Below are 13,748 nucleotides of genomic sequence, written 5' to 3'. Positions count from 1 at the left end.
ATTCCCCATTATACCCTATGGCTGGATCTCCGAGGCGGCTCTGAAGCTTTGGCCAAATCAAGGCAGAAACCTAGTCTGGAGCTCCAGGTCAGATTGCAGCTATCCAAAGCAGCCGGATCTGAAGCCGGATTGAATCACTGCTGACTTGCACAGGCCTCGTGTCCATGCAATGAGAGAGTGGGAGAGAGAAGCCCTCTACTCCCCTGCAATATACAAGAGTAAGACTTCATTTTAAGCTATTGTGCAGTCACTTCCATGTACACTACACAAACGCATATAAATCAGGACAAAAATATTTTAAAAATCAAATTAATGTTGTAGATGTTTGATTTTTAGAATATTGTTTGGTATTTTTCTGGTTCTGAGACGGCAAGACCCCTTGCTGAAAAAAGTACTTCTGGGAGTAAGGGGAGGGACTTCTGGTGGCAAAGGTCAGGAGCTAGATGGTAGGACTTCCCATCCCAAGATGGCGACCAGGGGGTGGGGCACCTGTCAAAGGGCAGGGCTACCCGTGTGCCCCTCAACAGCTTGCCAAAACTCAGTAAGTGGCCCTCCTGCCAAAATAATTGCCTGCCCCTGCGTAGCAGGAACTGAACTAATGTAGCTGATGTTAACATAGAGTGTAATGGTGAAATGTAATCATGTTAGTTTTGTCTTATAAGCAACTTGTAAACTCCATTTTGTATCCTTCTGTTCAACATAAGTGAATGAACTCTGCATGGCCTTTATGTACAAGTGTGTAAAAGGGTGAATGGTGAGAGAATGGCATAGAGATGGGAGAAGATGTAACTGTTTATATAAGCAACAAGGCACCAAATCTAAGTTACCAGTCAGTAAACTAATTAACGAATGGCTGAAGAATCCCTTTGCAGCCAAGAGCAAGAGAGATAACGAGGAAGAAGAATGCACACATCCTGCCAGACAGGCAGCAAAAACCCCAAAGCTAAGATACCAGCTTTGACAACCAAACTGACCTCGGGCTGAGATAAGGTATAGACAAATGAAGGAGCAACTGCAAAAACAGAAGCTGGGTATGGAAAAATCCCAATGCCCAAAGACTTGAAATCCCTATAAAATGGAGATGCAGGCAAGCCAAGATGGGGAATCCACTCTCTGCAGCCTCATGGAGCACAGGCACACATACCTGTAAACCCCCACTCATATCCTCAATAAGCTTGGACCCGGCCGTCCAGTGCTAATATTGAGTAACATCTGCTGGTAACTATAACATTTTACTGGAGTGGTTTTGTCTGTATGTCTGTCCATGTCGGTTTGTAGTGTGTGTATGTGTGTGTGAGATACAAATAGTCATACATATTATGCGTGTGTCTATATGAGTGGTGTGTCCGGACCTCTATGTCTAATTCACATAATCAATAAACGTGGCATTTTGCCTTATCCCCCTTTATAAGGTCTCACTCGTGATTTGAGCAATTGGCAATTTGTGTAACATTTTTGGTGGAGAATGCATGTGGGGATAAATACAGTTCTATGTTGCAGTTATTAACCAGTTTTATGTTATCTGTATAGTAAGTCCTATCTGTGTGTTTATTTGTCTGTCTATCTGAAGGTGCGCACACTGCCCGGTGGTAGTAGTGCCAGGTACAGGGGTCTCGGGTCAGACTGACCACAAAAAAAAGAAAAAGAAGCTCACTTTGTGGGTTTTGGATTGGCTGTAAAAAGGAGCCCAGTGAGTTAATTTGGATTTTGTCTTTGAACTTGGATTAATTTAGAAAGCTCATTTGTGGTCTGTGAATGATTAGAAGCTCATTTGTGGGTTGTGGACTGTCTGTGCAGTCTGGACCACTTGTAGAGGGGTCCATTGCTTTGATTTGGATTTTGGTTTTTTTAAACTTGGCGATATTGGGAAGTCTGACTTTTGTCATGTTTTACGGACTGGCTTAATAGCTTTAAGAAATAATAGATGGGGACTAACTCTAAGCAGCAAGAACAATACAGGAGACGGAAGTTAGAATGTTTAAAAGAAAGACAGTAAGGGGTGAGGCAGATAAAAAAAAAAAAAAAAAAAAGATGTAAAAAATCCACTGCCTATGGATCTGCAGGACATGAATCTGTTGAAGCAAGTGCTCCAGTGATTTGGGCACAGCCGTTGGACTGAACAGGCAGTAGCAGATGACTGCACTATTACCGATTTCAAAGAAAAATATGTTGAATTGTATGATAAGCCTCCACATTCCATGAGAAAAGCAGCTGCAGTTATTTGGCTATTAAGGGAGGCTTCTAAAAATCTTTTTCTTTGCCTGACAAATAGGAAGAGGTGGCTCTGTTAAATAAATAACTTGCTCAAGTGATGGGATTTGGAAAGTTTAAGGGTAACTGCAGCAGGGGCACAAACGCATATAGAATCTTTGTGAGATGCCCACATTCTCCACCAAAGTGTTACACAAATAGCCAATTGCTCAAATCACAAGCGAGACCGTATAAAGGGAGATAAGGAATGACATGTGGCATAGCATCCTGCATGAAGGATCTGCAGCCTGGGCTGTATTTTTCCCTGTGTTAAACAAAACTGTTTTGGCCAAGATTGACTCAGCCTTTTGGATGAGATCAGCCTGGCAGGGGCAACACAACGATTGTGAAGATGGTTTCCCCAGGGTGAGGCCTGTCCCTTGCACTCCAGGCAGACTGATTCCTGTGAGGTTCTCCAAATGCAGAATACCCAACTGCACAACTTTGTGGTAATGGGGGACCGGTTTTTCGCTTTCCCTAGGGCTTGCTCCTCACCCCTTTGGCTAGGAGCAAGTGAAAATAATGGGTATCTGAACCCCGGGGTCTCTGGGCCTTGCACATAGGATGCCTGCCCCAAATTTGGGGAGTATCTGAAGCCCCAGACTGACTGGGAAGGAGGAGACTTGCCTGGTGGTAGAGCCACACAGATTTGAATGATTGAGCTCTGCTTAGTCGAAATTTGGAACTTGACTATTGGGCTTTGCTCAATAGAATTCAGAAGTAATTTGGCCCTTGAAACAAAACTAAAAATATATCTATATTAAACAAAAGCAGTTTGTTACTGGACTTTGCCATCTGCTTCTAGATGCTTTTGTTATTGTTAAAGTAGACAAATGAATAGCTTCCTTCCTCCTTCCAAAAAGGAAGCTCAGGGGAAAAACTCCAAATGAGACCACTGTTAGGTGAATTCAGTCTAGAACTTAAACCTTGTAAAATCCTGTTTTCTTCAAACATGAAGCCAATAAAATATTTCTGTGACTTTTCTTCTACATTCCACCAAATAACAAGCTTGCTCTGGTATTTACAAGGCTAAAATTGCTTCACTGTGGTAGTACATGAGAACCAGAGTCAATCTGAATTAAGAACATAAGAAGTGCTTTGCTGGGTTAATCCATCTAGCCCAGCATTCTGTTTCTGAGAGTAGCAGAAATGGATGCTATGGAGGGAAAGCATTGAATTGAATATATCTAGAGTGATCTATTCCCTATTCCAGCAGTTCCCAGTCTATGGTATGGGTACAACCAGTGGTACTCAGATAACCTGTCACCGGTACACGTTAACAGATTTTATTATAATTACTTTATATGACAATTTGCTGGTGGTACTTAAGGTTAAACAGAAAAAAATGCTGGTGGTACTTAAGGTTGTATCATTTTAAATTGGTGGTGCACAATCTATCAGAGTTTGGGAACTGCTGCCCTATTCAATACTCTCTCTGGCATCCACCATTATCATTTTAAAGATGGCGGAGGAAACATTTCCAACCATTCTGTTGAAATTCTGTATAGACCAGGGATGTCCAGTTCCTGGGAGGCCAAAAGCCACAAGCCTTCTGGTCACACTCTGTACAGGACATGTCCCGCACATTCACCCTCTCTCCCCACTGCACTCACTGTGCATCACTGCTGTGCTGCCCTGCCCTACTTCCAAGGGTGAGAAAAAGACATAGAAGCAGGAGGAGGGAGAGAAAGAGCACATAGACCCTGATGACAGCATCAGGAGATTGATGGGGGAAGGAGGGACCAGACCAGGAGGCTGGGAACCTCAGGTTGGGGGTCACATATTGGTTGGCGTCCAGCTGGACAGCCCTGCTATAAACAATAGCAGAGCAGGACATTCTCCATGTCCACTTTACTCAAAGTGCAGAGTAAGCAAACATAATAACCAATACAAAGAAGAAACTTCTGTTTACAACTACATTAACAGTCAGTGACTGAAGGTAGTTTCTCAACCTTTTAAGTAGTAAGTACCCCCTAACTTATTAAAATAAGTACCCCAACACTCAATTTTCCAGGGGATTTTATATGTTGGAAGAAGGACTGTGTATATAATCTGCCATGATATGACAGATGTCTGATCTGGTTTGGGTAGGGTTGCCACCTTTTACACCAGGGGTGCACAACTCAAGTATGTATCTGGGCTTGAGGTGATGTTGGTCAAAGCTAAGAGGGCTGAAACCAGTGCCAGGCAAAGTATACCACACTAAATTATTACTGGGGAATTTAAAGTGCTGTGCAATGCGTGGTGCATCAAATTTTTTGCCATAGTTTTGAGAGGAGGAAGTTGTGCCTCTCTGGGGTCTGTCTACTGGTGAACCTGCCCACCTGTTATGGGCCAAGCCCCCCCCCCCGCCTTCTCTCCTGCCATGCCTTGTTGTTAATTGGTGTTAATTAGTGGGAGGCTGCCCATTTACTGCCCTGATGCCAGGGGGTGCTATCTGCAGCTCTTTTTCCTCCCCTACACCACAGCCCAAGCCTCGCCAATGGTACTGATGTTGTTTGTCCGGGCCTTGTTATAATTTATCTCTCCTTGTCCTCCCTGGGCTCTCCACAGCCTTGTCTTGCTCTGCTCCCTCCCTGGTGCCGGGGTCCGTGAACCCCAGTGCTACACCCTCTCTGGCACTGGGGCCCCCACACTGCTGCTGGTCCCCTATGACACCTCCTCCATCCCCTTATAGCCTCACCCAAGCCACCAGTTAAAACAGCAAACAAAATACAAGCCCCTGGGCTATAACAAAATCCAAACTGCCGGGCTATAAGTCACCCTACCAGGGAATACTCCGTTCCTCAACAGTGGCAGGAGCGGTTCCTGCGGACATGCCTCTCCCCTTCGGTTGCTCTGGGAGAGCCCCTTCCCCCTTGGTGGCTGGTAGGGAACTGGCCTCAGGCCTGGAACTTGTGAGCCTTGCCCTGCCCCTTCCTATCAGCTGACTGCTGGCAGGTGTGCTGCTGGCTCACTCTGGTTGCCCTGGTAATCCACAGCTGGGGCTCCCTACTCACTGCTAGGGCTCTTTCCCTGGCAGTTCCCACTCTTTATAGGAGCTGGGCACCTAAAGTGCCCTGTGACAAAGGGGCAAGAGAAAGAGGAAAAGAGGGCAAGAGAGAGAGTTGGGGTACCCGCATACCCCCTGCCCTTGTCTCCCATACCCCAAGGGGTACGCATACCACAGGTTGAGAAACTATGATCTAAGGCACTGGTATTAACCTTTAAAAGTGATTTAAGCTTAGTCTGTGTGATCAAGACTCTTGCCTACAGGATTTTTGTTGTATGTAAACCTGGTTCAAGGACGACCCTAGCCAGGTGTGTCTTTCAAACGAATTATCCATGTGATGTTGAAAATCTCTAAGAGAGATTCAAGCTCTTTAGGGGTCCTTCTTGGATGTAATTGGATTCCAGTTGGGAGTTTGATGTCTATCAGGATTCAGGTAGAAGGCAGGGCGGGCTGGCACCTAATAGACTAACTTGTTCAGAGGCATGAGCTTTTGTAAACTACAGAGATACCAGGTACCCTTTGTAAACTACAGAGATACCCTTCATCAGAAGCCCTGAATGGACTTGCAGAGAATAAAGTCATATAAATACAAAGCATAGAGAAAGGAGGAGGAAAGCATGAGGCACTGCAGAGAGAGACGAAGGTAGATTGAAGAAATCAAAAGGAAGAAAAAAGCAGTTAACTCATTGAGGGATATGAGGGTTATAAAAACTAGTACAGGTAATGGGATAAGATCCCAGAGTCTGTTGAGAGCATACTTAACATAATCCAGTCTATAGAAGACTTCTTCCCCTTCAATTTTGCATTCAAGTTGATTTTTAAAATCCTGTTGTTTTAAGAACAGTTACTTTGAGGACATGGGTAGATGTCCAGGGAGGTTAAAGCGTTCTGCTGCAGGCTTGCGTGTCTTTCCGGAATTGATGTCAGATCAGTATCCATTCATTCTTTCACATAGGGATTGTCATATCTCTCCAGTGTTGAGCAGAGGGGTGCTGTAAGCAAGTGATGGTACAAGATCAGGTGAATGAATCCTAGGTTATAATCCACATTGTGTGGTCCAATGATGCTGTAATACATGTTGATGAGGGGGCACAGCTGGCTTGTGGGTCTGGAGCAAGGCCTGGTGCTTTGTTGAGAATAGGAGGTAGGTTGTTGCTGGATAGAGATACCTGTTTCAAATTCCTAAGGTGTGTATCCCTAGTGTAGAGCCTGGCTGTAGATGATGCGTCTAGTGGTATGCTTGTGATGAAAGCCAGTGGCATGAAGGTAGCTGTAGCAGTCTTTTGATTTCCAGTATAACATGGTAGTGATGTGTTCATTGTAACATTTCACAGTGGTGTCTAAGAAGTGTATATGTTGAGTGGGAGTGTTCAAGAGTCAGTTTGGAGGGGTGGTGTAACCAGATGGCATCCTAGGGATCACCGTATTCTCCCCTAACATCCCCTTACCGTTCCCAGTTAGTCTAAAAAGCAATTCTTGCCCGTCACGTCTTTGATGTTAAACACATAATAGGGAGGCTGCCTTTTCGTCCTCTTGGACATGGCTTTCCTACTATACACTAGCCCCGTTTCTGTAATGGGTGTTTCGATACACCCCAGCCTTATGAGGTATGTGCAGCATTGGGGCTGGTGCTCAGGGTCAGCACGGCCCCAATGCTGCGCTCCCGCTGGCGCAGACCCCCTATGAGGCCTCCTTCATCCCCTTATAGCCTCTCCCAAGCTACCAGTCAAAACAGCAAACAAAACACAAGCCCCTGGACTATAACATAAATTCAAGCCGCCTGGCTATAACATCACTGAAGCCACCCCAAGGGTGCTCTATCTCTCACCAGTATCAGAAGCTGCTAGTGTGGTCAGGTCTCTCCCTTTTGCTTGCTCAGGCAGAGCTCCTTCCCCATTGGCTGCCAGCAGGGAACTGCCCACCTGGCCTCAGCCCTGTGGTTTAAATGTGAGCCAGGCCCTGCCCCTTCCAGTCATCTGACTGCTGGCAGATGTGGGTCACTAGCGCCCTCTGGTTACTGTAGCAACCTGCACCTGGGTAGTTATCCCTGCTGTACAAGTAGCAGGCACCTTAGTGCCCTGCTACAGGTGGGAATTGCTAAAGTCCTGGTGGAATTTATTGCGGGATTACTTCCTTTGTGTCCATATGATGAAGATGCTATCTGTGTACCTTAGATATACAAGGGGTATGGGAGAGCAGCTACAGAGAAAGCAGTCCCCAAGGTCTGGCATAAATATATGGATGGAGGGAGAGAGGGGCAAATGCAAGACCATAACAGTCCTGTTCATTTGTAGGTATAGATAGTCTCCAAATCTGAAATAGGTATGTGTGGAAATAATGTGGTGGAAACAGAAGCAATGTCAATGTCAGATAATATTCCATATGGCTTGTAATCTATCCGTATGTGGTATGTTGGTATACAGAGATGTGATATCCATGATAGCTAATATATGCTGGTAGATGGAAACTTGTCAATAGAAGCTAGGAAATCTATGGTGTCCTTCAAATAGCTGGCAGCTCCAGTGGCACACAGAAATATGAGTCAACGTAGCCAGACACTCCCTATATAATAGTGCCAATAGCATAGATAATGTGGAGTCCTGGGTTGCCAGGTTTGTGGATTTTGGGTAATAAGTAAAGGGTGCCTGGCCTGGGATCCTGGGAGGTAGAAGCATCAATCCTTTCCTGTGTTTTAAGAGGTAGCATCTTTCAGAGCTTGCATAGTTCCCTCTGATATTGGTCCATGAAGTCTTGAGTCAGGAATTTATAAAACTCCATGTTGGAAAGTTGTCTCTCAGCTTCTTGCAGGTATACTGTTTTGTTCATGACAACAGTCAGGGTCAAGAGGTGCTAACATTTAACCTCTGACTAAATCTGTTTTACTTGTTTCTCCAGTCTGCAAAGAAAATAATCAGCTTCTTAAAGGCACAAGGTATGGCTCTTCTGTCACTTACCGCAGAATAACTATTGATTTTAGTTAGGTTACTCCTGATTCTCACCAGGTAACTGAGAGGAAAATAAAGCTGAAGACCGCAACAATATAAAATTCCCATCTGAGCAGGACACCCACTTAAATTCCAGGCAGTGCAGGCATGAATATGACAGGGGGGAAAAAGAGAGACTGAGGAGATGGCTCAGCATTACAGCGTTTGTGACATAGGATTATCTTTTGTCTCCATCTCTTGCCCACTCCCAATTAGGGAGCTGGGGCAGGAAGTGAAGGAATGGAGTGTGACATCTACACCCCCATGGCCCATGTCAGCAGTCTGTCCTAGATCTGTCTTGCTCCTAGTCCATCAATAGCTGCATGCCTCCTCTAGACCTCAGTTTGGAGGCTGTTTATTTTATGTCTCCTGTTTGGACAAACAAACCATTGTGGTGACCATAGGGCTGATCATCTTTAATGTTTCTCATTTGGATGTAAACTGACATGTTGATAACTACTGTGTAGCAGGCGGTGTCTCTCACTCACTTAATCAATAATATCTTCTCTTATGCCAGTTATTCAAACGGTGCAAACTGCTTCTCTGTATGGGGTAACTACAAGCTATATTCTGGTGGGTGACTCACACAAATTGCCAAGAGAAAAGATAATTCTTACTAGTACTGAAGCTGCATCTTACTGCCTGGGTAGGGGAGGAGAAGACGGTATGGTACCATTACATTATCCAAAGAGTGTGGATTATTAAGTCATGCATATGAAATAGGGGATGGCATTTTAAAACCCAGATCCCTGTAACAAGCCAGTCTTGTTCCTGAAGAGTGCATATTTGTCAGTCCCTTAATTGGCTGTCAAACAAATGGATGGAAGTGCAGTAATTATTCCATATCTTGTTGTTCGTGCATAGCGCAATAATAGCAATCAAATGGAAGCATATTCAGTGGTGCAAAAGAATTCCCAGCCATTGGCTGCAAACTTTCAGCTGCTTCAGTGTCAAACTGATCCATCCTATATCAGACGTAAATCACATGAATTACGTGTCCTAGCTGCTGCTGCATAGAACAGTCTGATGCTGCTAGAGGAAGTGCAGTGAATCCTGGCAGAGCTCCCACCTAGGAGGCACAAACAGTGCCTCAGGAGGCACTTGCTGGTCACTGGTCCTTTCCTGTCATATGTGAACTGCTCCCAAACAGTTCAGTATCAGTTATGACCATGGGGGACAAACATTGAGTCGTTACTTCAGGAGGTTTTAGGTTGCTCTTGTTAGTTATGTTTAATTGCTTTATATCAGGGTGCTCAACCCCCAGCCTATGGGGCAGATGCAGTGCACAGTACTGTGTTATCCAGCCCTCAGGGCTCCCCAGAGGACCAGAAAGTTGGGGGGGGGGGGGGCGGGAAGGGGAGTGACGCAGTGCCACTGCTCTCCTGCTGCTAAATATCTGGGCCAGTGGAGAGCCCCAGGTCCTGCATGCTGGCTGGGGTACCTTGTGATCCCAGTACACAAGGCCAGGTAAGGGCAGTGCCAAGCCCCAGGGCTCTATCCCAGTGCAGGAGGGGCAGCACTGGGCCCCTGGGACCTAATCCTGGTATGCAGGGATTGATGGGTCCTCAGGACCTAATCGTGATGCATGGGGGTAGGAAGGGATGGTGTCAAGGCCCAGAACCTCAATCCCACGGGGCACGAGTGGGCAGTGCTGGGCTCTGGGTTCTAGGGGGCCGGAGGTGGGAGGGTGCAGTGCCAGGCCCCCGCGGACCAGTTTCAGAGTATGGAGCAGAGAGGGGGCAGTGCCAGGATCTGGCCTGCAGACCAGCCCCGCACCATTCATGTGGTTGAGCACAACTGCTTTAGATCTTCTGCTGTGTTGTGAAATTTCTCCCTTTGTAGTCAAGGGAGCCAGAAAACTCCATGGACTTTCTCTCCTCCTTGCACCAAGAGTCTTGCCCCCTGTATTAGAAACAAGAGATGCTCTTAGGCACCTCTAGAATCCTAGAGTCAAATGCCCTGAGAGTGATCCCGAGGGATAGGGAATACAGTGGCAGTTGCATAACCTGGGGGGAGACAGAGAGTAGGGCACCAGCTCCAGACACTTATGCAGAGGGGCTGCCAGCATGGGAGCCCTTCAGGAGCCCCCACTGCCTCCTATGTTCAGGGAGCTTGTGCTGAGGCAGCAGTAGCCCATGCCACGTGGCTATGTTATTGTAGGCCCTGCATGAGGAGTAAGGCTTAGCTGCCCACTCAGCACCCTCCCACCCTGTGCTGCCCAAGGCGCATTTTAAGCTACACATCTGCACAGTGCTGGGAAAGTGCATGGGTAAGGGTGGGACAGTTGCCTGGGAGTATAGGTGAGGGACCGCTGTCCTCTTTCATCCGCCTGAGAGAATTCGTCCACAGGGTCCCAGGGAGTAATTGGGCTCTGAAAGGGAAGACTGCTTGATCACTACCAGCTAAGAGTAGCAACTCTGTAACTTGTATCAGAACAAAAATAATTAGAGAAGGCTTTTTTTTTTAATTGCACTCCCTGCCAAGGCAGGATGGTTCCTTGTTATCAGGGCACTAGCTTCTGCCTGGGAGGTTGCTGCTGCTCAGCCTCTCTTGATCAAGAGAACTGTCATGTGGCCATTTGCAGAGGTAAAATGGAGGAAACCTCTGAGTTCCTCCAGATCAGACATGGCTGGACTGTGCAGTGCCAGGAAAGCAGCAAGCTGAGGGTCCAGGGGGGTCTAGGTGAAACGCAGCTTCCCTTTTTTGGTTTAATTCAGAAGAGCACAGGATTGCTTCTAGTCACACCATAAGAGTACTGAGGATGGGCTGAGTTGAGGAGGCTGTAGCCTGAGAAGTGATCTGAGCATAGGGCTGGGAGCCAGAGCTCCTTCATTGTATTCCTGCTTTAGCCTCTGCCTCCCCCCCCCCCCCATGGTGTTATGGAAGTCACTTCTACTCTGCTTCCATTTAAAATACGCTTGTAAAATACTACCTGCTTCACATTGCTGATTCACTTATTATTGTTTGTTTGGTATCTTCAAAAATAAAGAAATATTCTCAGATTTAAATCTAGTCCATTAATCTAGAAAACTGAAAGGATTTTCAGGTCTTAGATATGCCCCTGACCCTCCCTGTCAACTGCTGTGATTTTTATAATCATAGGTTTCTCTTATTTGTGTTGGGGGTATAAATATTTTCTGTCTTGCTTTGTAAAAACCCCATGCAAACTGTTATCAAATGCACAATAAATAAAAAACAAAGATGTTTTCATGAATGTGTTTTGTCTGTACCATCTCAGGTGTTTTTCATAATAGCAACAAAAATAATGAGACTGAAACGTGCTTTATGTATTTATTATTAAGGCCTTATTAAAATCTCTCCAATACGATTGCACAAACGAGTGTCACCCCATGTGGATGGTTCTCTGGTTATTCTTCCTGAGCAAATTGAACCTTTCACACTTAGCTCCTATACCAGTGTGTCCCAAGTAGGAATACAAAAGGCACTGTAGTCTGCAAGTGTCCTGTAACTAGGAAGAGGTATGTGTGTGTGCTCGGAGCAAGGGGAGTGAGATGGCTAATCTGTTTGTAGGGTTTTTTTCTAAAATTGGGAGATCTGTATCAGTGCAAACCCATTGCGCAGTACAAACCAGGATTGCACTGGCAAGGTTTGCTCTTGTAAGTCACCAGGGAATGTCATGGTGGCTGCATTATCAACCTCAAGCTTCCAAGAACCATGAGTCTGGCTTAACATAACGAGATTTCTTTTGGAGTTTTCATTTTCTATTTGGAATCCTTTGAAGCCTTCAGGATTTGTGTTTTCAAGCTTTTCTCAACGGTCACATTTTTGCCCAATTTAAAATGAAAAACTGAGCTTTTCATGTAATTCCTGGATGCTCAGAGCTGAGGCTTTAAGGACAATGCCAAATATTGTGACTTGCACAATCAAACCAAAAATGCTGGGAACTACAACTAGTCCAAGCCACCGGTACATGCCATCTGCACTAGTGCTGGGATAGCTGCATGAGTATAAGTGTATTGATGCAAAACCAAACCCTTCCTGCCTTTTTGATGGCATTCAATTGGTGCAAACCTAATGCAGTAATTTGTATTGAACCCTTTTGGCTGTAAGTCAGAATAGCTTGGAATGGCTTCATAATTGAAATCAGAGCAGGAAACTGCAGGAGAGCAACTATCTAGTCAATGTCCAAAAAGAACTCATGGCATAAATTTTACAGGAATCTTTCCAGTTCACCTCTGGTGGCAGTAACACAGGGCATATATTAGTGTGGCTTATTAAAAATGTTGAGAAAGTTTCCTTTTCAACCTGTGCGGGATCTTCATGTCTGTCAGGGGTTCTCTGGAGTATGTGAACCAGCTGTTGGCTATGTCATTTGTATTCCTTGGAACTGATCTGTGCACAATTACAACCCTTTTCTGAGCCCTCTCCAGAACTTTTCTCTCAAATTCTAAACAGATTATGTCTCACGTGTGCACAGGATTGGTTTCTAAAGCCTCTGAGCTGTCAGCCCCAGCTGATTTACACTGCAGAGTACACTGAGCAACGAAGTACAATCTGCTTGACATCTCAGTGGATGTTATGCTCCACTCATGCAGATAAGCAAGCACATCCTTTTACTTTTTCTTCAGCCCCTGTGTTTACACTTTGATGCAGAAACACATTGGTTTATTTTACTGGAAGTTTTATAGCTGAAAGTAGCCCTCCACAGATGCAGTCTGAAGACCAGCACGTAGCTTTGCTTACAAATTAAATGTGGGTGGCTCTCGGTTGTTTCAATGGATCTTTGTCTGTACTGCAGAACTAGCTTTCAGGGCTTAGCTACATGGAGAGAGCTTCACCCATACACTGGTGAAATTATATTGATATGGTCAAATTGAGATCACTATACCACTGTGACGCCCTCTGGATACTTATCCGAGAATAGAAGTGGCTTTTTCTTAAGCTTCTTCAGCAATGTAAAAGGTACTTTTCACTGCAGTAAGTGCCTCTATGTGGGGCATTAGAGAGATTTAAATTCACGCATTCCCTTACAGTGGTATAACATCCCCCTGCTGGCAATCTCAAAGGCTGTCGGCCTCTCTTCAGCGGTCAGTAGTAGGACTGAGATGCGTAAATGAGACTGGTAAGGCTAGAATGCCGGCTTTCAGCTCTGTAAGTGGCAGTGCTCTCCAGGTTTCTTTATTCAGTCTTGCACTGGGATTTGCACACCCAGCATGAACTTGTTTTTTCTCCCCCTGCAGAAATTGTTGATGGCAATGTTAAAATGACCCTTGGAATGATCTGGACCATCATCCTTCGCTTTGCCATTCAGGATATCTCAGTAGAAGGTAAACCTTGGTATTTTTCCACTGCTGTTTCAGAATGGATGGTCCTTGTGGTCAGGGCAACAGCATCTCTTTGCTACATGAGATCCAGCTCTGGTGGTACCGAATCAGCACATCCTGGAAGCCACCAGGGAGCCACTAAGATCCAAGTTGGCTTGTGCTGTGATTTCCCTTTCTGGCCAATTCATAGGTTGGTACAGACATCCTGGGAAGAGTGTTTAACTCCTTCTCCCTAGA

The 13,748-nt window shown here is 45.5% G+C and overlaps 1 protein-coding gene across 3 annotated transcripts in view; it reads left to right on the top strand.

Moving 5' to 3' along the window:
- The window catches only part of ACTN1 (actinin alpha 1), a 137,986-nt gene that overhangs the window by 75,140 nt on the left and 49,098 nt on the right, over nucleotides 1-13,748 (top strand). For all 3 annotated transcript variants that reach the window (XM_090033216.1, XM_090033215.1, XM_090033213.1), the window contains exon 4: nucleotides 13,428-13,514. In XM_090033216.1, the coding sequence (XP_089889342.1) occupies nucleotides 13,428-13,514 (87 nt within the window). The remainder of the gene's footprint in view (nucleotides 1-13,427; nucleotides 13,515-13,748) is intronic.

This window comes from Crocodylus siamensis, chromosome 2 (genome assembly GCF_052110815.1).
Source record: "Crocodylus siamensis isolate JL-2025a chromosome 2, ASM5211081v1, whole genome shotgun sequence".
Classification (NCBI taxonomy): Eukaryota; Metazoa; Chordata; order Crocodylia; family Crocodylidae; genus Crocodylus; species Crocodylus siamensis.
Note: the sequence above shows the minus strand (reverse complement) of the source record. Positions and strands in the feature narration are given on the sequence as shown.